At 38.4% G+C, this 23,449-nt stretch overlaps 1 protein-coding gene across 1 annotated transcript; it reads right to left on the bottom strand.

Annotated features, from left to right (window-relative positions):
* Window positions 1-3,680: 3,680 nt before the first annotated feature.
* On the bottom strand, window positions 3,681-22,756 carry PRPH (peripherin). The gene is made up of 9 exons (XM_077483343.1): window positions 22,140-22,756; window positions 16,621-16,681; window positions 16,360-16,455; window positions 14,709-14,873; window positions 13,239-13,364; window positions 12,893-13,113; window positions 11,057-11,106; window positions 6,958-7,040; window positions 3,681-4,376 (listed from the first exon to the last, which is right to left on the bottom strand). The coding sequence occupies exons 1-9, from the start codon at window positions 22,661-22,663 to the stop codon at window positions 4,326-4,328; spliced, it is 1,377 nt and encodes a 458-aa protein (XP_077339469.1). The 5' UTR covers window positions 22,664-22,756; the 3' UTR covers window positions 3,681-4,325.
* Window positions 22,757-23,449: the final 693 nt, after the last annotated feature.

The raw sequence follows: 23,449 nt of genomic DNA, 5'->3' as shown, positions 1-23,449 counted from the left end.
CAATGTAAGTTGCCTGAAGTTTATCAGTGAAGTGACTTTCCTCCTCTCTGGGCAGTCTGCCAAGAAAAGATCAAAGAGATACAATGTTTGTTCTTCAATGGACTGAACTCCCTGTGTAGAGTTCTCAGTTTAATCATTTAAAGACTAAATCTTTTCTGACACTTGTTGCTTACAAGTAAAAATCATGTATTTTCTGCTAGAAAATCACTTAGAACCCCCAAAAATTATATATATATTTTTAGCAGAGACCCTAGGGAATAAAATAGCGGTTGTTGCAATATTTTATGTGATGCGGTATTTGCGGAGAGGTCTTTCAAATGCAATTTTTATGGAAAAAATACACCAATAAAAAAATAAAAAAAATAAAACAGTAGCCCTTTTTTTTTCCTCCAAAATTTTTGAGTACCTGTTTTTGTGTATTTAATATATAGTTTTTTTTTTTTTAATCTAAATTATACATACAAGTGAACTGATTGGAGGTTTGTTTTATTTAATAAATGTGTAAGAAATTTTCTGCATCACTAATTAAGGCTGCTTTCACACTGGAATGGGCAGGCGTTGACGGTAAAACGCTGCTAGTTTTAGCAGCGATTTACTGTCATTTTAGCCCCGCTATTCGGCTGCTAGCAGGGCAGTGAAGCGCTGCTGCAAAATCGCATTGCATGCGTTTCAGCAGTGGTACCCATTCATTTCAATGGGCAGGAGTGGTGGAGGAGCGCTTTACACCGCTCCAAAGATGCTGCTTGCAGGATTTTTTTTTTTTAACGTCCTGCCAGCGCATCTCCTCCGTGTGAAAGCACTCAGGGCTTTCACACAGACTGCAGGGGAGCCGTTTTGAAGGCAATTTACAGGCACTATTTTTAGCCCAAAATCGCCTGAAAAACGTCCCAGTGTGAAAGGTGTCCAACTTAGAGATTTTATGATATGAAGGGAAAAAAATAAATAAAAATCGGCCTATTATATCGGCCCAAAAAAAATCGGCATCATATATCAGCCATCGGCTATTTTATTTATTTTCTATTTATTTATTATTTATTATTTCATATTTTTTTATTTTTTTTGTATTGTTCAACGTTTAACTTTCAGTCTTTATTTATATATATTTATTCTTACCCCATTCAAATTACTCATTACTTTTTATTTCTCATTTTTTCTATCCAGGTGTTATTCTGAGTAAAACAATTATAAAAGTCCGAGTTCATATGAAAAAAATCTTCTTCCCCAATAGGGGACTGCAGACCTGTTTTCACACCACTCCTGCAGGATCTCTACATCACTTTATTGAATAGAGATAGACTGGGGCATATACCTCGAGCATTGGCGGAGTCAAATATACCCATATGGTCCTGTACAATTGTTTGTTCTTTTATCAAATGGTGCCCAGCGGCTATTGTCATATATGTTAACAGTATTGTAAGTATTTTGAAATTGTGTCTGTTTAACTATTTTTTGTACCCGTGTGTCACCACCTGTTTAGATACTATATAACTGTGCTACCCTGTTCCTTGCCATTTATTAGATTCTACAGAAACATTGTATCCACACACCCCTGAAGAAGGACACACTTTTCCAAGCTCCGAAACGCGTAGGGTATTTTCTGTTCAAATGAATGATACGACATAGCATCAATACTGGTTGTATATATACCTGTTGGTGTACTTTTTAATATATACTGTATATTCAATTACCTTTTGTTTGGTTTTATGTAATAAAATAATTTGTATACTATTATAATTTGTACGTGCCTTAAAAGTCCACCCCCAGGGGACCCCCTTTTCTTTGTTGTGATGTTTTAGGATGTGGCACAACAAATTTAGGTGACCCTGTCATACCCTCTCTTTTGTTCATATATCAGCCATCGGCCGCCGCGATTTCTAAATATCGGCATTGGCCAGAGAAAAAACCATATCGGTCGACCTCTAATTATATGATAGTTGAGCTTGCCGTCAGGGGCTGTAAGTTACATAAGTCGGCAATAAGCCTTACCCTTGGCTGCAATGTTTATTGCATTAGAAAATGCTATGTCTTCATTTTTGTTCTCTTATTTTTGTCCTCCTTTCTTGAAAATCAATAAAACTCTCAGTTTTCAAAAAAGAACTGTAAACAGGAGGATGTGGATGTGACCAGATACTTTAAAAAAAAAAAAGTGATCCATCAAATTTGCACAAATGAACCCAAAAATGTTTAGACTTTGGGTTTGGACATTGAATAGGTTAAACCATTTTTAATGCCCTAAAACGCTTTCTCACGAGCCAGTAACTACTTTCAGTTGAAAGGTATAAACCTGCCTATAAAAGATCCTCAAATTTTAAGTCATTGATCTACAAAAGAGAACAAAGAAAAGCATATCCTGTGGTGTCAGTAAAGGGTCTTACATCTCTACTGATCACACAGGCTAGTATGAGCAGTCCAACCAGCAGCCAAGCAAAAAACAAGAACAGAGTAGATGTTCCAACAGAATCCAGAGATTATAAAAAGTGGAACACACTTTCAAAATGTATGAATTAATATTAGGGATTAAAGACTGCCTCCCTCTCTCATGTTGTGAAAAATGTTGTCCACCTCTATCTGGATTGTTGGGGGTGGGATTTATTTATTTATTTTTTTTGCACTGAGCTGGAGAGACATCAACAATGTTTTGTACACCCATGGTCTGATTAGGGCCTATTTTTAAAGAGGTAGTTTAGTTGGGAATTGGAATGGATATAGGGGGCTATTTACTGAAGGCAAATCCACTGTCCACAGTTGCTCTAGATCTGAGGGGGACATGCAAGGAAAATAAAAAACAGCATTTTTGCTTGCGGGTGATAAAATAAGCAGAGCTTCCCCTCATTTCAGATCTTCCCATTAGATCTACAGCGACTGCACTTCCAAGTGCACTTGTAGTGCACAGTTGATTTGCCGTTAGTAAATCAACCCCAAAGTGTGTTTATGGGGCTTTGATGACGATATCAGGACTTATAATGGCATGGAGAGAGTTTATTCTGTTGTGTTTTTTGTGGCCCTAATGGAGGGGGTGTTTTTTTTGGGGGGGGGGGGGGGGGGTGGGACACACCTCAGATGCGTTGGCTCTGTCCTTTGTCCTAGTTTGTGTTTATAGTGGGTGTGTGCCCGGGCAGTTGATTCCTGGTATGTTGCTTTAATTTCAGGAGCGTTACAAACTCGGCAAAGGCTCAAACTCTTCCCTGCTCTATTGAAATCCATGAGAAAAAGCTTACAGTAAAATATTGCACACCCTCTACCCACTAGTCTCTCCTTTTTGTACTAGTTGTTATGACTGATATAGTGACGCTGTTTAGGCAAAGCCCTTTTTATAAGCTATGACTATAAATGTAGATGACTGTATACATACTATCTATTCTGTTTTGCTCTACAATAAATTTAAAAAATGAACAATAGTATAACAATGTATAGTAAACTACACCTAGTTGTCTGCTCTGTAATGAAAAAACATATGAGATATGACCACCTGTCTTTAACAGCCTAGTTATCATGGAAGGCCTCTTCTTCATACCCACCCACTAGTCATTCTTTTTCCACCAACCAAAATCAGGAGTAAGCATTTTAAGTATAAGATTATTTTCAAATGCTAAAGCAAACAAAAATCATCTTTGCTGAACTTTTAATTTATGATATTTTTTTGTAAAATGTACAGCCATTCAATAAGTAAGGATACACGCTTTGATTGCTGCAATTATTTTATTAGCTGGTTAAGCAGACATGGCACATGTACATTGCTAAAAGGCATACGGGTAGTGTCCCAACCAGTACAAAGGGGCATGGATTGTATAGCACCAAAGTCGCTTTACAGCTATCATATCTTTAACAAACTGACCAGCAAGCTTGACATTCATGTGTATTTCAACAAGGGGGCAGGAAAGGCCAGCACAGGTAAATAATACTGCTAATCACAGAAGAACCTGCTATGTTTGTATAATTTAAAAAGACAAATGATTACCTTTTCCCTGGTACATATGCCAACAGAATATCACTCCACACGTGTCAATATATGTAGACTGATCAAATGGTTGGTTACTTCACTATGATGGTACAATGCTCCTAGGTAATATATTGGATGTGATTTTACATTTTTGCACAAAGTTTCAGAAGGCATTTGAATAGAAAATAGGTAACATCACAGTCTGGGACACAGGCACTTAAGAGATGGTTTACCATGATGTAAGTGGATATTGATAAACCTGAACCTTGTACATAAGATATTCAAACCAAAATGAAAGTCACTCAAATAGCACAGGCCGCTCCTTGGTCTAGGCTTAGGGTATTTAGAGGTGTTAGGACCTTTCTTCTCTTTGATAAGTAGCATTTTACTTCTCCCCATCAGATGGTTGATCCTTCCTGGATTCAGTCACCACCTGCTGTATGGAAAAGTGGACAAGGTATAGAAGCAATACTATAACATCACACATTAAACTAATAAGCCCACCACCTAGATACCAATTGCACCCATTTCATTTTTAAAACATTTTCTGTAAGGACTGTTCAAAAGAAATCATTACTTTGCTAAAGTCAGAAAGTCCACTATGTGTACCTTAATGCAACTGTGCTATTGATAGAGACTCTAGGTGGGACTGCAACTTCTGTCAGGTATTCTGTGTTATGTGACCTTTTTCTCTAGAGCTATGCCTGCCTGCACATAATACTTCTGGAAGACTACAGGGTGATGGAATAAGGGTGCATATCCTTTTGAAAGGCCATACACTAGTAGAAATGTGTTTATGTGTTCATTTTTTCTAAATATCAATCTGAGTCATTTTATGAGGGAAAGTCCATACGTTCCAAGATCGAATATAAAGAAAAAAAAATGGTATTGATTATATGTTTTGATTTTATTCAGATGCGCCTTATAAGCTCCTGAAGTCATGAAACCAGCCTGAGGGCCTAGGACCATACCATGAGGAAACAGAAGGGGTGATCTGGCAAACCGATACCTTGTTAAGAGTTTTCAATCTTGGTGTAACCCTGCCGTTTGAGTGCATTATTTTATTTTTTGCAATATTCTTTTAATATATTATGACAAGAAAATGTTCTAAATGATGTTGAATAAAATCATTATCACAAGATCAATTTTTATGAATAATTGTTTATGTGCCTAAAAAGTCCATAAATCTCTAACCTAACCAATGTCAATGCTCGAAAATCCATTTTAAAAAGCAAACAACATTTTGAAGTACTTTTGAGCGACAGTTGTCAAGTCAAATGTACTGATCAGAATTTTCAAACGTTCATACAAACATTCATTGTATGAAGGGGCTGAGAATCCCCCAATTACATCAGTCGAGGAGGAGGAGAGAGGCGGCCGGTCACGTGAGCGGCACTCAGAAATAAGGTATACAGAGGAATTTTTTTAGTAAAGCACAGACACTGGAGACATTGCATTATCTAACACAGGGGAGTGCCAGAAAATTTTAAAATTTGAGCCGCAGGAGGGGAGGGGCAGGCACTGTCATGAGCTGATAGGCAGGAAGGGGGAGAGGACAGAGGAGAGAACAGATGATGGGGGCACGTAAACTGACCATGGTCTCAGGGCTCAGCATCCATGATAAACCATGGTCAGTTTACAGGGGAGATGGAAGAAACTGGCAGGATCAGCCAGGTATTTCTGGTGATAAAAGGGGCCAAATTACACAGCACAAGTACTGTGCTGTTATTCATGCTTTAAAGGGGCAGAATATTTTTTTTCTTAAGGTAACAAAGGCTTTAAAGTGATATTAAAGGCAGATTTTTTTTTTTAATGATAAGCATGTCATATTTACCTGCTCTGTGAAGTGGTTTTGCACAGAGCAGCCCCAATCCTCCGCTTCTCGGGTCCACTGTCAGTGCTCCTGGCTCCTGCCGAGTGCCCTCATAGCAAGCAGCTTGCTATGGGAACACCTGAGCAGGCTCATTCCCAAGGCAATGCTCTGTGTGTCGACTTACACATAATGTGGCTTGGCCCCACCCCCACTCTCTCCTCATTGGCTCACTGGCTGTGATTTACAATAGTGGGAGCCAATGGCTCCCACTGCTGTCTCAGCAAATGAGGAGGAAGAGACCTGGAAGAGATGCTGCTCTTGTGCACATCACTGGATTAAAATGGGGCTCAGGTAAGTATAAGTAGGTTGAGAGGGAGCATAGAAGGCATGAAGGTAAGAAAAACTTTGAGCCTTTACAACCACTTTAATTCCTCCCATTCTCTCAGGGGAAGAAGCTGTTTGTTGTCACACCTATAGCCACATCCCCACACATCAGGCTCTAGGCATATAGTAAAGTGATGTAATGATGTCAGGTGGTGTTGTAGCCAAATTATTTGCAGCAATCTTTCAATGCCATAAAGCTAGTTTAAAAATCCACCAACTTTATCCATGTGATAAAAAAGGAGCCAAACATCATTCTGTCTTGCTGCTTTGCATCAGCCTGGGATTGGTGTATACTGTACACTCTAAATCTTAGTAGTACACACAGGCAGAATGTCGGGCAGGATCACCCGGTTCTGTTGAAGGTACGTGACCAAAATAGGTCTACCAATCGGCTCCCAGTAAGCAGAGAGCACTGAGTGGAGTGTTCTGGCAGGGGGGCAGTCCCCCCACTATGCGAAGTGTGAATGGGGCCTTATTGCATTAATAACTGAAAAAATACAATCACTCTATCTAGTTTTTAGCTTACACTAGATTTCTAAGCATCTCCCACAATACCTACTCTAAAGGTTATTTTACAATTCACAAACATTACTATTATCTGCCATATGTTGAAAAATCTTTACTATTGTGAAAATGTGGCTCTTAACTATAAAGATTTGTCATATGTATAACATGATACTTATAAGTCACTTATTTGTATACAAATAATTATGGCACATTACTTATTTCATCATGATGGTAATGGCTATCTTTAATCTAATTATTTGTTACCAATCACACTATAATATTACTGCCAATATATATTTGCAGTCTAACTTACCTCTCCATCTTTTGTCTCAATAGTTTTAATGACAATAGTTTTCCTGGTGTGAATCTCGGAGCTGTGATCTAATTCAGCAGGTCCTGAAAGACACATAAAGATACATATGATCAATGTGTGAACTTGAGCTTACTTAAAGCGTTGGTCTACCTAAAAAGTCATGAATAAAAGTTGCTAGGATGAATCAGCCACCAGCATCATAGAGATTTTGGGCCCTCTGGTGCAGATTTGGGGCAGATATCACAAGTTACTGGTGTCACCCACCTAGGATGACCCAGAGGTGGCAGAGCTGTCCCTCTAGCAGGGAGATTTCACTACTGGTGCCCCTAAAAGTGAAGAAAAGCTAGTGTATGAATAAAACCAACCAAAATAACACCACTGAATAGAATGGAAGACCAAGAACATAACAGATAATCTAGCTCTGTGTGGGCCTCAGTAAGCTGATCTACCAGATCAACCACGGGTTGCAGGAAAGAAACTTGTTTGATTTCCCCATCAACACAGACAATGTTGATGTGGGAATCCCTCCTACCAGGCCATTGTCTTCTCCCAAACTGTGTATGGCTTGCCTAACTGATAGCTTTCTGCTCTGTCCTTCCAGTGCTCACTGGAGTGACGGTCTGGAGAGGGGTTAGGAGCACCTGGCTCAGGCTCTTAGCAGAATGCTAAAAGGCTGAACCAGCTGCCAATTGGGCATTCAAGTGGATCCAGACAATATGGTCAGGATTCTTCCAGAGCCTGGAACGGCTCTGTAACATCAGCTGACTGTGGAGTTTAGCCTGCTCTAGCTGATTCTGGGTCACAGGAGAGTAAAAGTAAGTGTACTCCCCTGATGCCAAACTCCTCTATTACTATAAAATATAGCTAACTGGAGTAGTAAAGTAAACTTCTTGCTTGTTTGATTGGCTCACTTATTTTTCTCAAAAGTCTACACTGAGCTGGACATCAAATTCGAGGCATCACATGCTATAATAGGATATTATACTTGCTGTAATATCCTTTTCTTGCAGTCTATTGAGGGACATTTTGCCCTCAGGTTATACTGCTGTTTACATGAGGGTATGTCCTTCAATAGACTCAGATAAAGATTTAACGGTGAGTACAAAATCTGATTTTATTTTTTCGTTCATTGAAAGGGACAGGAAGTTTTTTCACCTTTTGGGATGTCCAAAGCAGTCCAACTGAGATGTGAGCAGCACAGAAAACAAATGTTAACAGGCCTGTGACTGGAGTCACTTTGGGCAGGGGGGCCAATGGAACCCAGAATCCCTTGGAGAGGTTGGGAAACCCTTGTTCCAGCTCCCCATGCTCCTCCTATGTCTAAGTTACCCTGTGTCTATTAGGGGCACAGGGTGAATGAGAAAATGATGGACACTGAGAATGTGGTTTGGATTACTTAAAATGGAACAGTAATATTTATCAACAATATCCCTCAAGAAATCTATAACACATTAAAGGGTTACTAAACTCTCATAAAAAAAACACACATGTCATACTTACCTCCACTGTGCAGTTGGTTTTGCACAGAGTGGGCCCAATCCTCCTCTTCTGGGGTTCATCAGTGGGACCCCAGAAGCATTATGATAGAATGCATTAAGGTAAAAAAACACGAGGGTTTACAACCCCTTTAATTCCACTGTATAAGAACGATGGAACATTGTAAGAGTTTTGTAGACTTTTGCAATGCCGTCTGCAATCCCAAGCATTGCTTGAATGTGGATTCCATGGTCTGCTAATTCTGGAAGCTCCTGCTATTGTGTAAAGGTGTACTATTTTTATATTTATGATGTACGTTGTGTCTTCTGAGCTAAAAGACAACACGTCTCCCCTGAAAGGTCAGGCCTCAAGTACCTAGGCTGGTTAAATAATTAGTTAATTAGCTCATGTCAATTTATGTTTCTGGTTACAGTTGTATTGTTAGGGTATTATGATCAGGAGGGGGGGGGGGGGGAATGTTTTTCTCAAATGTATAAAAGCCTGTATTTCTTGTCCAATATAGAGTTCCATGTTGCAGTTCTGTAACTGAGCTAGTCTTGCCTGGTTTTTAGTTACAATATGTGGCTGTAATATCTGATGTTTAGACTGGAGTAGGCTGTATACTGACAAAAGCACTGACGAAAGTGGAGTGTTATGGGTTTCTGTCACAAGGCCTATAAAAATAATAAAACTGGGGACTGCCTGCAGCAGTGGTGGCCCGTCGATTAGGGGCACAGGGGAGCTGACCCCCTATCCATGCATCCGCCTCCCTAATCTATATGCAGGGTGCTGGATGCCGGATGCATGGATTCCAATGAGGGGTTTTTTGGGGTTTTTTGTAAGCATGTGATTAAAGCCAGAGGCTCTAATAGGCTTCAAAAAAGGGTTGGCTCAGAGCCCAGCCAGTTGTGTGACAGTAGAGAAAGAGTATTCGCTATTGTCACACTGATTCACCTCCCGGCTAATCAGGAATTGGGGCGTGAGACCCAGTGAGTCGTGAGATCCAGACCCAGGAATTAAAGCCCAGTCTTGGTACAGATTCTCAATTGGATTTAGGTCTGGACTTTGAATGGGCCATTCTAACACATAAATATACTTTGATCTAATCCATTCCATTGTAGCTCTGGCTGTATGTTTAGGGTTGTTTGTCCTGCTGGAAGGTGAACCTCCGCCCCAGTCTCAAGTCTTATGCAGACTCTAACAGGTTTCTTCTAAGATTGCTCTGTATTTGGCTCCATCCATCTTCCCATCAACTCTGACCAGCTTCCCTGTCTCTGCTGAAGAAAAGCATCCCTACAACATGATGCTGCCACCACTATGTTTCACGGTGGGGAAGGTATGTTCAGGGTGATGTACAGTGTTAGTTTTTCCTCCACGTGTTTTGCTTTTAGGCCAAAAAGTTAAATTTTGGTTTCATCTGACCAGAGTACCTTCTTCCACATGTTCTCTGTGCCCCCCACATGGCTTCTCACAAACTGAAAACGAGACTTCTTCTTGCTTTCTCTCAACAATGGCTTTCTTCTTGCCACTCTTCCATAAAGGCCAGATTTGTGGAGTGCACAAATAATAGTTGTCCTGTGGACATATTCTCCCAGCTGAGCTGTGGATCTCTATAGCTCCTCCAGAGTTACCATGGGCCTCTTGGCTGCTGCTCAGAGTGTTCTGGCAGGGGGGCAGTCCCCCCACTATGCGAAGTGTGAATGGGGCCTTATTGCATAAATAAGTGAAAAAATACAAACACTCAAAGGAAAATATATCTATCTAGTTTTTAGCTTACCCTAGATTTCTAAGCATTTCCCACAAAATCTAGTCTAAAGGTTATTTTACAATTTGCAAACATTACTATTATCTCCCATATGTTGAAAAATATTTACTGTTGTGAAAATGTGGCTCTTAACGATAAAACCCTGCTTTAAACTTCTCCACAACTTTATCCCTGACCTGTCAGTCATGTTCCTCGGCCTTCATGATGCTGTTTGTTCACTAAGGTTCTCTAACAATCCTCCGAGGGCTTCACAGAACAGCTGTATTTATACTGAGATTCAATTACACACAGGTGGACTCTATTTACTAATCAGGTGACTTCTGAAGGCAATTGGTTCCACTAGATTTTAGTTAGGGGTATCAGAGTAAAGGGGGGCTGGACACAAATGCACGTCACACTTTCCAGATATTTTTTTAAAATGTTGATCATTATCATTTTCCCTTCACTTCACAATTATGTGCCACTTTGTGTCACATACAATCCCAATAAAATACATTTACATTTTTGGTTGTAACATGACAAAATGTGGAACATTTCAAGGGGTGTGAATACTTTTTCAAGGCACTGCAACTCTATAAATTGTAATTATAAATTAAAACGATGATGTGCAATGCAAAGAAATTACATTTCATTCACATATTTAATATATGTCTTTCTTGTCCCTTTTTGTAAAATCAATTAAATGTAACTTTCTTCAGCTGGTCTCTCTCTCTGATTGGCCAGTCTATGTCCACCTTCAATTTTTGTTATTGACATTTGGTCTAAAGAATGATTTCATAGCAGTTTAAACCTACACTTGCGTTACAGCAGATGTTTTAATATACATGGAGATGTATTAGTGTATTCAGAATTACTAACCTGGACTTTTCATAGTATAAGATGACATTGAGTGAATGGGGACAGTAATCCTGAAATACAAGACAAGTGTCATTAGAAGATATTTTTTTTATATCTATATGAATAAAGATTTATAAACAGTTTACCATAATTTTCTTCTAATAAATAAATATATATGGATATCTTTAATAAAAGTACAAATGTATTTAATGTGAAGTAGCCTATAGCAATCAATTACAGTATGTATTATTGCTGCCAAGCTGCTTAATCACAATTTCTTCATCAATGTCATCAGTGACAGGACACAATAGATCTGCATGCTGTCCTGTTTATTAGACGTAGTAGAGCCCATTTCATCATCAAAGTGAACCTATAGTCTATTTCTAAAGTCCAGCCTAAGGGCAGACAGCACAACGTTTATGGGCTCCACAGTTTCACTTTTTTCACTGGGGTCTGATTTCTTAAAGTGGTTCTAAAGGTGGAATGTTTTTTACCCTAATGCATCCTCTGCCCATGAGCAGCAACTCTCTCTCTCCTTACTGGAGATCGAGGCAGCAGATAGAGTCACTGGCTCCTGCTGCTGTCAATCACAGCTAGTAAAGCTGTGATTGAAGTAAAGTAAATATTGATTTAAAAAAAAGAAAAAAGTGCCAGAAAAAGCTTGGTCTTCATGTGGTTTAAAAAGAAAAATCATTTAGATTCAATTTAAATACCGGCCACAAAAGACAATTGAATGGCATTTAGCAGAGCAGAACTTATTCAGAGACAGGCCCAAAGACTAGTAATAATATAATAATTGGTAATGGCAAGTAAGTTATGTTCACTTTTAGGTAAGATTTTAACTTTCAAAAGCTCAAAATGAAATCCGTATTTTATTTTATTTTTTAATAAAGGGAAACCAACTGTTATACACACTGTATGTATGTGTATATAAATAAATAAACATAAGCAAGATCATCTAAGCCCTTGTACACACGGTTGGACATTCCGACAGAAAATGTCCGATCGGACCACGTTGTCGGATAATCCGACCGTGTGTTGGCTCCAACGGACTGTTTCCTTCGGAATATCCGACTGACAAAGTTTTAGAGCTGGGCTATAAAATTTTCCGACAACATGATCCGATCAGACTTTGTCCGATCGTTTGTAGAGAATTACGATCGGACAAAGTGCCACGCATGCTCAGATCAAATTCCTAGACCAAAGCTATTGGCTACTAGCCTGAACGTAGTCCCATCATAACGAAAAAACGTCACCACGTTCAGAACGATCGTATTTTCCGACAACTTTGTCCGACCGTGCGTATGTAACACTGGTTTCGTACATAATCCATTGGACAAAATCAGATGGATTTTGTCGTCAGAATGTCCGACCGTGTATACAAGGGATTACAGTTTTTTATGCCTGGCCATTCTTCTGTTCTTCTGAGATTTACTGGTTCTCTAAGCAAGCTCAGACCTATATGAATTCATTGACATAATGCCCCCTGCATATCATATATTCTGAAATTGATTTTTGGGCAGCAGGTATGCTAAATGCACTGTCTGGGGGAAAAAAGCCCCCAAAGGAACTGCTTACATATCTATATGTGAAATAAGACCATGAGACATTGTACAACAGGCATCTAAAGGTTTTTAAAGTCACATCACCATTTTTTTCAGATTCACTTTTCAACAAAAACTTCCAAGTGAAATAATCAAAAATATACTACAGTATATACACCCTTTAAATACTGCAATCGTGGTCTTCTAGCATCACTTCTAGTGTCCTACCCATGTTATAAGTAGGCAAACTTTACCAGTAGAGACATCGTTAGAACAGTTTTTAAGTGTTTGTTGGGTGTACACTTCATCTCACCTGCTTTCTTCGCCTTCAAGGAGTTTTCTGTAGGTTGCAATCTCAATATCTAATGCCATTTTAACATTGAGCAGATCTTGGTATTCTCTCAAGTGACGTGCCATTTCTTCCTTCATATGCTGCACCTCCTGTTCTAGTCGTCCAATATTATCCTGGTAATTTGCTGCTTCAAACCCAAACTGTTCCTCCATGTCCTTCATCTGACGCAGCAGAGCTTCATTCTGCAAAGGATGACGGGTTATATTAGAGAGAAGATATCCATCATCAAGGCTTTGGGTGCTTCATTTTGGGAATGTTAGTCACCATTAATTACCCAATACTTAACTTCTATCAAAATATGACTTACTGTTCCTTTCAGCCCATCAACCTCACTAGTCAATCTCTGGACCAATCGGCGTGATTCATTCATCTCCTGCTTGGTTTGACGCAATGCTTCATTATTGCGGTTTGCAGCATCTGACAGGTCAGCAAACTGTTCCATAGTAGTGAAAAAATATATGTTAATATATTATTAATATGATTCTTATAAAGTATTTAAAACGTATTGATGTCTGAGGTGTTCACTAATGTCACCACTGGTATTGCTATCTATTCAGGGCCTTCAGAGAACCTGTAGTAATAAAACACTGTAAAAACTGTAACAATATAACTTTAACATACACAAAGGGCAGTATTTTTTTTTTTTTTAAATGCATAGCAATTCACCCAGGGAAAGTGCACGTACATTTATTGTGCACATGGAGCAAACATTTTTTATTAGGTTAGGTTTAAATAAAAAAAATTAATTTGGCCACAAGATGCCACTAAATATCATAAGAAATTCCTACAATACTTTGCTCCATCTAGTGGCCAAATGCTGTATTTTCCGTTTTAAATCATCGAAAAACATTGTCCAGCACAGGAAATTGCCTCATAACATTATTTATTTTTTTGCCCCATTCCCATCAAATTAATGTTGTTTACTAGACAGATTCCCTTCCACGTTTTTTTATAAATGCACCCCATGGAGTGCGTCATTGGTACTATGATAAGCAAAATATTAATTTATGTATATCTTGATTAGTGATCACTAAGCTACAGTGCCACACAAAGGCTGTGTTTTGAGATTATCTATGGTTGACAAACATTTAAACTATAAAATTGTTATTATTTCCGGAAACATGTCCTGAGATTGAACAAAATATTGAACAAAAGATCAAGGCTTGTTGTCCCCCTCCTGAAAATGCCAGTTGCTTGGCTGTTTCTAGCCTCAAGCCTTTTTTCTTTTCTCAGAAAGAAAACTATATTGAACAGAGAAATATAACAGCACGAATTCCAGTGTTTGTACACCATACAGATAGAATAAATGTTGCCAATTCAGCAGACTACATGCGAGGCAGCAGAAGCCATCTCCACAGAATAACACGTCAGAGAGTTTGGGAAACAAAAAGAATGCCCCGTCCACCCCCACAAGCAGTGGCAGCCTGTCATTAGCCACCCCCCCCCCCAAATCTAGCAATCAAAAAAAGAAATAACAAAAAATAAAAGTTATTTTAAGTGCCTGCGGGCGCAGGACACACAGGTGTCTATGGGAAGCATGACTTTTCTGCAATCATGTGATTGTAGCTGGGAAGCTTGATTGGCTTCTTTTGTGTTTCCTTAGGGCGCAGAGCTGTGCGCCCCAACACTCAATGATATACAGTACTGTTTTAGAGGATCATAAGCACTACATACATTAGTATATAATGATTCTCGGTTCATTGCTCTGTGTCATATATAAAAACCTATATTACCCTGTGTTTGTGTCTATTTCTCATGTTTGGTTTCTCCCTCATACCTTAGATTTGTACCATTCCTCAGATTCTTGTAGATTCTTGGCCGCAATGCTCTCATATTGGCTACGAATATCACGAAGTGCAGATGTAAGATCCGGCTGCTTTGTAGCTTCAATTTCCATGCGTACAGTTGGAGCCTGCACTGACACTTGCGCATCTTGGAGTTCCTACATATTAAATAGATTTAATACACAACATGATATTATAGAATATAACAGGTTATAATGTCTCTAAAACAATTTTTTTGTATCTATCAATGACTGTTAAATCATTGTATCTTTAAAGTGAACCTGTGCTTTTGCCATTCAAGCCTCAGAAACAGGTTCTTGGACTTCCAGAAAGTTCAGGTTATTGGACTTGGACTTTCTGGCTTTAGCTCAGTTACAATGTTTGCTCGTTCACCTTGTCTTCACCTTGTCTGTTTGTATTGCAATTCTTGAAACTTTGCCTGATTATATAGCATTGGTAAGAATAGTGCTTCTCTGAAATGCCTGATTTATGTATGTCTTTACTATATGTGTGTACAAGCAACAGTATATAGTAGAATTTTTTATATATTATAATTATTTGACCAAATAGTTCTTTGGTCAAACTTGTCTTGTCTTTCCAGTCTTCTCCAGTTCTATAATAGTAGTCCTATTAAAAAAAGTAATTCAGTCATACAAAGCACTTTATTCCTAACTTTAATTCGTACCCCTTCACAATTTAAAAAAGTGTTTTATTTTTTATCTTTAATTTTACTTTTTTTTTTTTCTTTTACACTTTTCCTTTCTCGTTTCCCCCACCTCTTCTCCTGAAGCCTCCTGGGACATGTACAACACACCCCAGAAGCCATCAGCTTCCATTGCATTCAACATAATGGTTGGTGGAGGGCAAATCTGGCACATCATCTGGTGGTCGGCTGCCTGAACCAGGAAAGAGACAATCAATTCCTGATGATCTCAAAAAGGAAGATGGTATCAGGGGGAGCAGATTACAGCAGGATACTGACAGATTTGCTGGGCATGTGATTATGTTTTTTGAGGAAAACCAAGTGGACAAGGTAAGTGGGAAAATAAAAAAAAATGTATGTACTTCCTCAAGTATTGTAGTATACCATTTCTATCAAAAGTGCGTGTGTGTTTGTGTGTGTGTGTGTGTGTGTGTGTGTGTGTGTGTGTGTGTGTATTTCCAAACTGCATCTTATTTGTACTATTTTACCAGGAACATCATTCTGAAGAATGCATATTTTTAGTAAAACTAGGAAATTTCCTGTTTTTATTTTGTGCTAGTTTCATAAATATGTGCACAATTCTAAAGCCTGGTACACATGTACAGAAAGTCAACTAGTTCAGCTGGAAGCAGCCAACTTTCAATGCATGTATACAGCTCTCTGTTCAACAGAAGCACGTCTACCCACCGGCTTCTCTCGAACAATCTTGCTGGAAAACCAGCATTCGATCAGTGCTTGCAGCCAATGGTCAGTGTATTCTGGAGGAGGGGAGGTGCCCACTGTCATAATATAATAGCGGAGCAGGATAGATCCCAGCATCACACATTGTTTTGTTGATGTGGGAATCTGTCAGTTTTTTTATTCAGCCTGCTGGTTGAATGAAATAAAAAAGCTGAATGTGTATACCCAGCTTTACTCATATTGATATGGCTCATACATACCTCCTCATGAAGTTTCTTCAGGAATTCAATTTCATCCATTAGGGACTCAATTTTTCTTTCTAGCTCTAGACGAGACAAGGTTGCATCATCCACATCCTACAAGATAACCAACAAAGAAATTACTTATACACCATACTGGTAAGCTTCTATCTTGCTTGGATAAGTAGTAGGCAACTTAATAGTGATCTTTTCATCTCATTTTGTTTTGCCTTTTTATGACTTGCTTGGCTAATATCTCTAGTCTTCTAAGATATGGCTTACCTTCCTGAACAGAACAAGGTTATTCTCTGCGTCTTCTCTTTTGTGAATTTCTTCGTCCAGCCTGTAAACATAAATGAATAAACAATGATGCTTATCACATTACCCAGATGTGTTCTGATTTTCAGACCCACAAATGTTTGCACTTTTTATCACAAAAAGGTGTTTTCATTCTAAAATATGTATTTTGGCACTATCTGGGCAAAATAAAGATGACTATTATGTTTGTACAGTATATCAGGAACATCGGTACAGTTATCTTGACTTGATTTTGTCATGTTGGGAGGCCTGTTTGCTCTTGCTTATCTCAGTATTATGTCATGGGGTTTCTCCTCTACTGACAGAGATGAGAGAAACAATTGCTGCTCAGCTGCAATTGAAGGGGATTTCCAATAAAAATAAAAATAAAAAAATTTCCCTTTGGGCTGAGAGAATACCAGCCAGGCCTGCACACTTTCTTAGCAAACAACAAATGGACCCTTTGCACTGTCTGCTGTAATAATTGTGTTTATGTTGACTCCTAGCATTATTTAATAATTTGAACCGCTTTGCTTTTGTAAAATTGTATCTAAACCCAAAAGCAAACATTTAATGTTGCAGTTTACCAACCCTTTAAGGAGAGCTTGTTTGGCTGTTCTCCTGTGCATCACGGGAGTGCAGTCTGTTCTGCACCCATGTGACCTGTTTTCAGCAGACAGCAGGCTGAAGCCCGCTGTTGGCTAACATCACAGAGTCCGTCCAGGCTTGGGAAAGATCACAACCATATGGTCGGGATCTGCCCATATGCCTGGACCTGGCATGTGGGCAGATGCAACATCACTGGATCGAGATGGGGCTCAGGTAAGTATTAGGGGGGCTGCTGCATACAGAAGGCTTTCTATCCTAATGCATAGAATGTATTAAAATAAAAAACTTTCTGCCTTTAGAACCACTTTAGAGCAGAGCTATACTCCAGTGATGCAACATCTACGATACTCGCTGTCAGTGCCAACATCTTCTCACTGGCTTCAGGAACTCCGGCCATCTTCATTGGGTTGGCCAGGATGATATAACTTCCATGCATATGCATGAGTGATCATTCATCTCAGCTCCTAGCAGATTCTGTGACTGTACACTAAGCTGTTCATACTAATAGAAATTAACTTGCAGAGTGAACAGCCTATTTACCTTTAGTAAATTAACCCCATATCCCTTCTGCATTAAAAAAAAGAACCTTCCTTCTCACAAAATTTGAAATGTACACTAAAGTTCCACTTTAAAATATCCAGCATGGCTCATCACAAGTTCAAGATTTTTTGATCCATTGGGATTAATAAAATAGCTTTTAGAGGTCTTGAAGGAGAGATACTTTGTGGCACAATTGGTACCAAGGTGTTTTTTTGTTTTGCCCTCTCCTGGACCAAGGTTGAACTTGATGGATATCACTCATGACAGGTCCTCTATCTGGAATTGAACTTTTGGTACTATGTCTCTGCGTTGAACTCAATAAAAGAGGTTCCCAACGAGGACCCCGCCCCCTCCTTTCTCCACTGAGAAAAGCCTATGCATTGATCACACGGATTGTACCACAATCTGTGAATGGGAGAAAGTCTGATAAATGACAAGATTCTTCCCCTCATTCACAGATTGTGTTATATGCAGCGCAAACAATGCGCAGGCTTTTCTCAATGGATAAGACGGGAGGAGGGGGTGGGTCCTCATTGGGAGCTTCTATTGAGTTTAGCCCGGAAACCTGAAGCTATTAACTCCCTCAGCTCCAGAAGTTCAGTGCCAGGAAGAGGACCTGTCATCTCTGCACATAAGATTTCTCCATGATCCAGTGGGACATATTTTGTTACAGCTAAGTTAGGTCATTAAAGCTGAAGAGAAGAAAAAATAATTTTTAGCTCATCTTCAGTATGAAGTCTACCGCAGTTGAACAGACTCTTATTGAAATTGCTTACTCATTGCACACTGTAAACTTCATCTTTTCCTGGCTGGAGGAAATCCATTATCATCCGGTAATTTCTCCCCAGCCCTACTGTCCCCAGCCCGCCCCTTTTGTTCATTTAATTTCATGATTTGTCTGAATTGCTTATAGACACACCCAGTGGCGTCATGACCTCTCCCCGCAATTTAGTCAAATCATGCAATGCAATACATAAAATAAAGTATGTAATATAATTTAAAGGTTTTATTGAAATATTTCATTAGCACATTGATAAGATGAAAAAGGAAATAACAAAGGAAGAGATGCTTTCCTTTATTTGATTCAAAATTACTTTCCAACTATTTTCTAATTCTTATCTTTGCTAAGATATAAAATGTTATGGTTAGGTCAATGTTAATCCTGCCTTTGGTGACTTTGGTGCAGAGCTGTAAATAAGTGAGGTGGACCTATACCATATAGAAAAACATCCAGGGCATTTATTGGAAAAAAAGTGTTTTGTTTTATTAAGTAAATAACTTTTGCAAAGTTTTTGCACAACGCCATTTATTGAACTTATAGAAAGCATTTTAGTGCATTGGTTGCCATGGACATTTTTCATTTTTTCCAAGTTTTATTGCTATAAAAATATCATAATGCATGTGCAACTCTCTTATTAGCAATAGACTGAACACAACAGTGCAGGCAATTCACTATTATTTTCTTCTTCATTAATGCAAAAAGTCCACTGAAAACCACTAATGTCCTTCTCAACTGTCCAACTTCACAAAAGGAGAGTCTACACAGACAGAGAAATGGATGCATGCCAACTATTCTGTCATCCTTAATTTATGCAACCTGTCTTTGTTTTAGCTCATCTTTAGTACTCTGACACCATATGAGGTTTATTTCAGATAATTTTACCACAATTAAACATGAATTGTAATTATGCTGCAATTAAAGAACTGGACTAAGGGATTAGTGTCTTTGGATATCAGCACATTTGTAACCCTTCCAATAAAATAATTATACCCCCTTGTGCTCACCACCAACGCTTAGTAATTTGTTTTTCATATTTTGTAATGAAACTGCCTAGTGCTGCAAAGCTTTCCACTTGGTGGTCCCTGGGAAAAAGAGGAGAACAAAGAGATAAAAGATGCCTGGCAACCAGACCCCTCCTATCTATGAAAAACTCTTCTCTGAGGGCTTGATGGAGACAAACCAACATCCCATTTATATTTTACGTGTTAAGGTGTTCACTTTTCACTAATGTACTGCTTATGTTAGCTATGATATGACTTTTGGAAGTAGACAAGAAATGTAACTCCCATAAAAGAAGTATGTAATGCATAAAGTAAAACTTCTTTAAAAACAAATGCAGTTGTAAAAAAAAAATATTTTAATAGAAACCATACATTCATGATTTGTTTGCTATAAATGGTACAAGCTCTGCTAGAGTGGATGATGGGAAAGTAATATGCTGTACAAACAGCAACTTACCACTTGTTGCAATATGCTTGTAGAACCACACCCTCAATAAAGAAGGTTTCTGGTCAGTCAGTGGTTTACCTGTTGAGGGCGCTCTTTCCCTTATACATTACATCACATGGTCATGGTCAGACAGGGATGTGATAAGGTTGTTCAATTTCTTCTTCTCAGTTATCAGAATAGGTATTTAGCAGATCATTTGTAACAAGTTATTTAGATTAGACTGTTATTTTATTAGTTGTAGGATCCATGAAAGAAAATTAAATAATTTTAATACAAAAAAAAGATTTCTGTACCAAAATAGCTATACTGGGTGCATGATTTAATGAAGAAACTATAGAAATTACAATAAAGGAATAAACATTTTGTTTCCCTAACCTTATTGCCAGGTTTTCAGGGCTGGAACGCTATGGAGGGAAGACTGACAACAGTTTTTTTTCACATTCTCATATATATATATATATATATATATATATATATATATATATGGAAATATATACATTTCACACAAGGGCACCAGACAGCTGTGTTATTACTCTGATAATACTTCTTTTATACCTTTAGCAACTTAGTAATGTCATTGTTCACCAGTGGCATTTTCACATTGACCTGTGTATTAGGTCCATGAATAAATTAACTCTGGTGAAATGCTACTGAAGGAAAAGCCTAGAAATGTTATGCAATACAGTATAAGCTCTCTCAATGCACCTCTTCGAAAATAAGTATACATAAGGGCTGTATTATCTGAAGAGACACCAATGCAACACGCATGTTTTTTTGTTCCGAATAGATGATAAATGTAAAAAACATGCTTATTTTATATTGGCCCCTAAAATCTTTACATTTCAGAACTGATACTACTGATTAATATCTCCCCTTTGTTTTTGCACCTAATTTTTGTTTCAGTTGCATGAGTGCCTAGGTGCTCTCCTATTATATATTCTAATATCTCAGATCCAAACTATAGGTTAAACTACATTACTCTTTATAGGAGCAAATTCGTCTTTTTTTTAGAAACAATAATGCATCCTACCCCCTTAGATGCACTATTAGTTATACTAGCTTATTCTAATTATGATGTTAGGAATTGATCTGACCTCCAAAAGACACTTCTTATTTCCAACAAATACAAAACACACTTTAGAAGATTTATGAAACTTAAGATGTTGGTACATTATAGTTTGAAACACAGCATTTGGGAATTAAAATTTAGCCTGGATAACTCTCAATTAATTTGTCTTTTTAGTGTTTTAAGTCCTAAAAACAACTGTATCAATTATATTGTCCAGAAAATGACCAAAAATGGTGGACTGTCAATATGCCATCTAAAAAGGGGCACCTTTACGATCAGTTTATATACAGTATATGTCCTTTAGAGGACAGTTTAGAGACCAATTCCATGCAAAAAGCTAGACAAAGGACTAAAACACATAAATTTTAACTTTTACTAGATACAATCTAAAACTATGACTATGCCACTGATGTGCTATATGGCCCCTTATACAAAAGGTGATAGTTATATGGGCAAACTAAAAACAAAAAAAAATTATTTAGAAATACTTTAAAAGTAAACTGACAGTTGTTTATATAACTACCTAAATTTGAATTTTAACCCGGTAAATTAACTATATAAAATTAAGATATTATTTAACTATATAAAATTAAGATATTATTGTAAATAGAACAAGGACAAAAAAAATCACTTTATTAAGTTTACTTGTGCAGATGTTGGGGAACAGCAAATCCCAGCAGTCCAAGAAAACTTGGAGTGTACAGAAAAATAGCATAACAATTGATGCACATACAGCTGTAATTCTCACATCTATCTGGTGTAAATTACATCCATTTAGCACAAATCGTTTCAAAATTAGCTGGAGTATGTGTATGTATGAATATGAGTTAGGGACCTTAGATTGCAAGCTCCTTGAGGGCAGGGGCTGATGTGGATGTACAATGTATAATTAATATAATAATTGACAGTGCTATATAAGTACCTCAAATAAATAAATAGTAACATCAGTTGTATCCATAATAATAGACATAGCACATGGTGCTGGGATTTGGTCTGCTGATGTCTTTGAAGAGCCTAGTGTTATCCACACACCCTGCCCACCCCAGAGACTCTCACCTCTGCTTAAGCATGTTCAGGTCTTCTGCCAGGTTGTCTCTCTCCACCTGAATGTGGTCCCTGTCCTTGCCTAGGAGATCCAGCTGTCTGCGGAGCTCCCTGAGTTCTTGTTGGCACAGATCTGCTGCCCTGGTGGGCTCCTTGGACTTGGCTTGGTTGATCTCTGTGACCAGCACTGCATTTTGCTGCTCCAGGTATCGAACCTTTTCTATGAAGCTGGCAAAGCGGTCGTTCAGTTCTTGCATTTCAGCCTTCTCATTGCTACGGGTGGTCAGGAACTCTTGATTGAGGGCTTCGGCCACTGAGAAGTCCACTCGGTCCAGACCAATTCGGACTGGAGTGCTGGACCGTACTCTGAAGGCTGAGGGTGAGGAACGACTAGAGGCAGCAGGAGAGGGGCTAGCATATTGCCTGGCAGCTGAGTACCTAGAGGAAGAGGAATAGGACGCAGGAGACAGAAGAGGAGCCCCAAAAGTGCGGCGGTATGAGGTGGATGATGTGGATCTTAGTCCAGAGTGACTCATTCTGAGATAGGTTCTCTCTGCCCTTTAGTACTCTGGAAAGATGCTTTGTATTGCTTGTTCTGGGATGCTGAATAGAAAGACTGTGACTCCAGTAAGCTGCTTTATAAGGCAGCCTGGATCATGATTGTGCAGTGACTGCCCCTCCTTATGGGACCATGTTTCTATTATGTAGAGATGAGGGAGGAGGGGAGCCTGTGTCTGCATTCATCCTACCACACCCCATAGTACCAGTGCTGCTGAAACAGAACTTGGTGACTTTCTTTATCCTACATTTAGGAAGCCTGCAGATGATATAGCAAATTCGCAGTAACTAGTACTGTGTGATATAGCTTGATATATAAAATATCTGCTCTCCACATCAATTATAGCAATACAAGCCTACTGCAAATAAAAGCCTATTCAAAGCCATAACAGAGGTTTACGTTTTAGCATTATTAAGCTTTATCCGAATAATAATAATTCTAAAAGATGTTTAAGTTATAGCATTACTAAGTTTGGAGTAAATTACAGATGAATTTATACAGTTATTGCACATTTGTGCTAATTTGTGCTTATTAATTGGTTTAAGTAGATCTTCACACAGAGAAGTGCTGAATGTCTGCGCACAAATGTAAATGGAGATGAATATACAAACGTTTGTGATATTGATAATATTTGACTGTGGCAAAAATTAACTAGAACTAGACGAGGGTGCGCTTCCCTACGCACCAAAAGGCCACTTATCTAAAACATAACCTTTGTTATAAATCATAAAAGGTATGTAAATGACCATAACAGGTATGTTAA

This window comes from Lithobates pipiens, unplaced genomic scaffold, assembly GCF_037356315.1.
Source record: "Lithobates pipiens isolate NorthernLeopardFrog02 unplaced genomic scaffold, aLitPip1_a1.2 Scaffold_16, whole genome shotgun sequence".
NCBI lineage: Eukaryota > Metazoa > Chordata > Amphibia > Anura > Ranidae > Lithobates > Lithobates pipiens.
The sequence above is the reverse complement of the archived record's forward strand: the minus strand, read 5'-3'. Positions and strand labels throughout refer to the sequence as shown.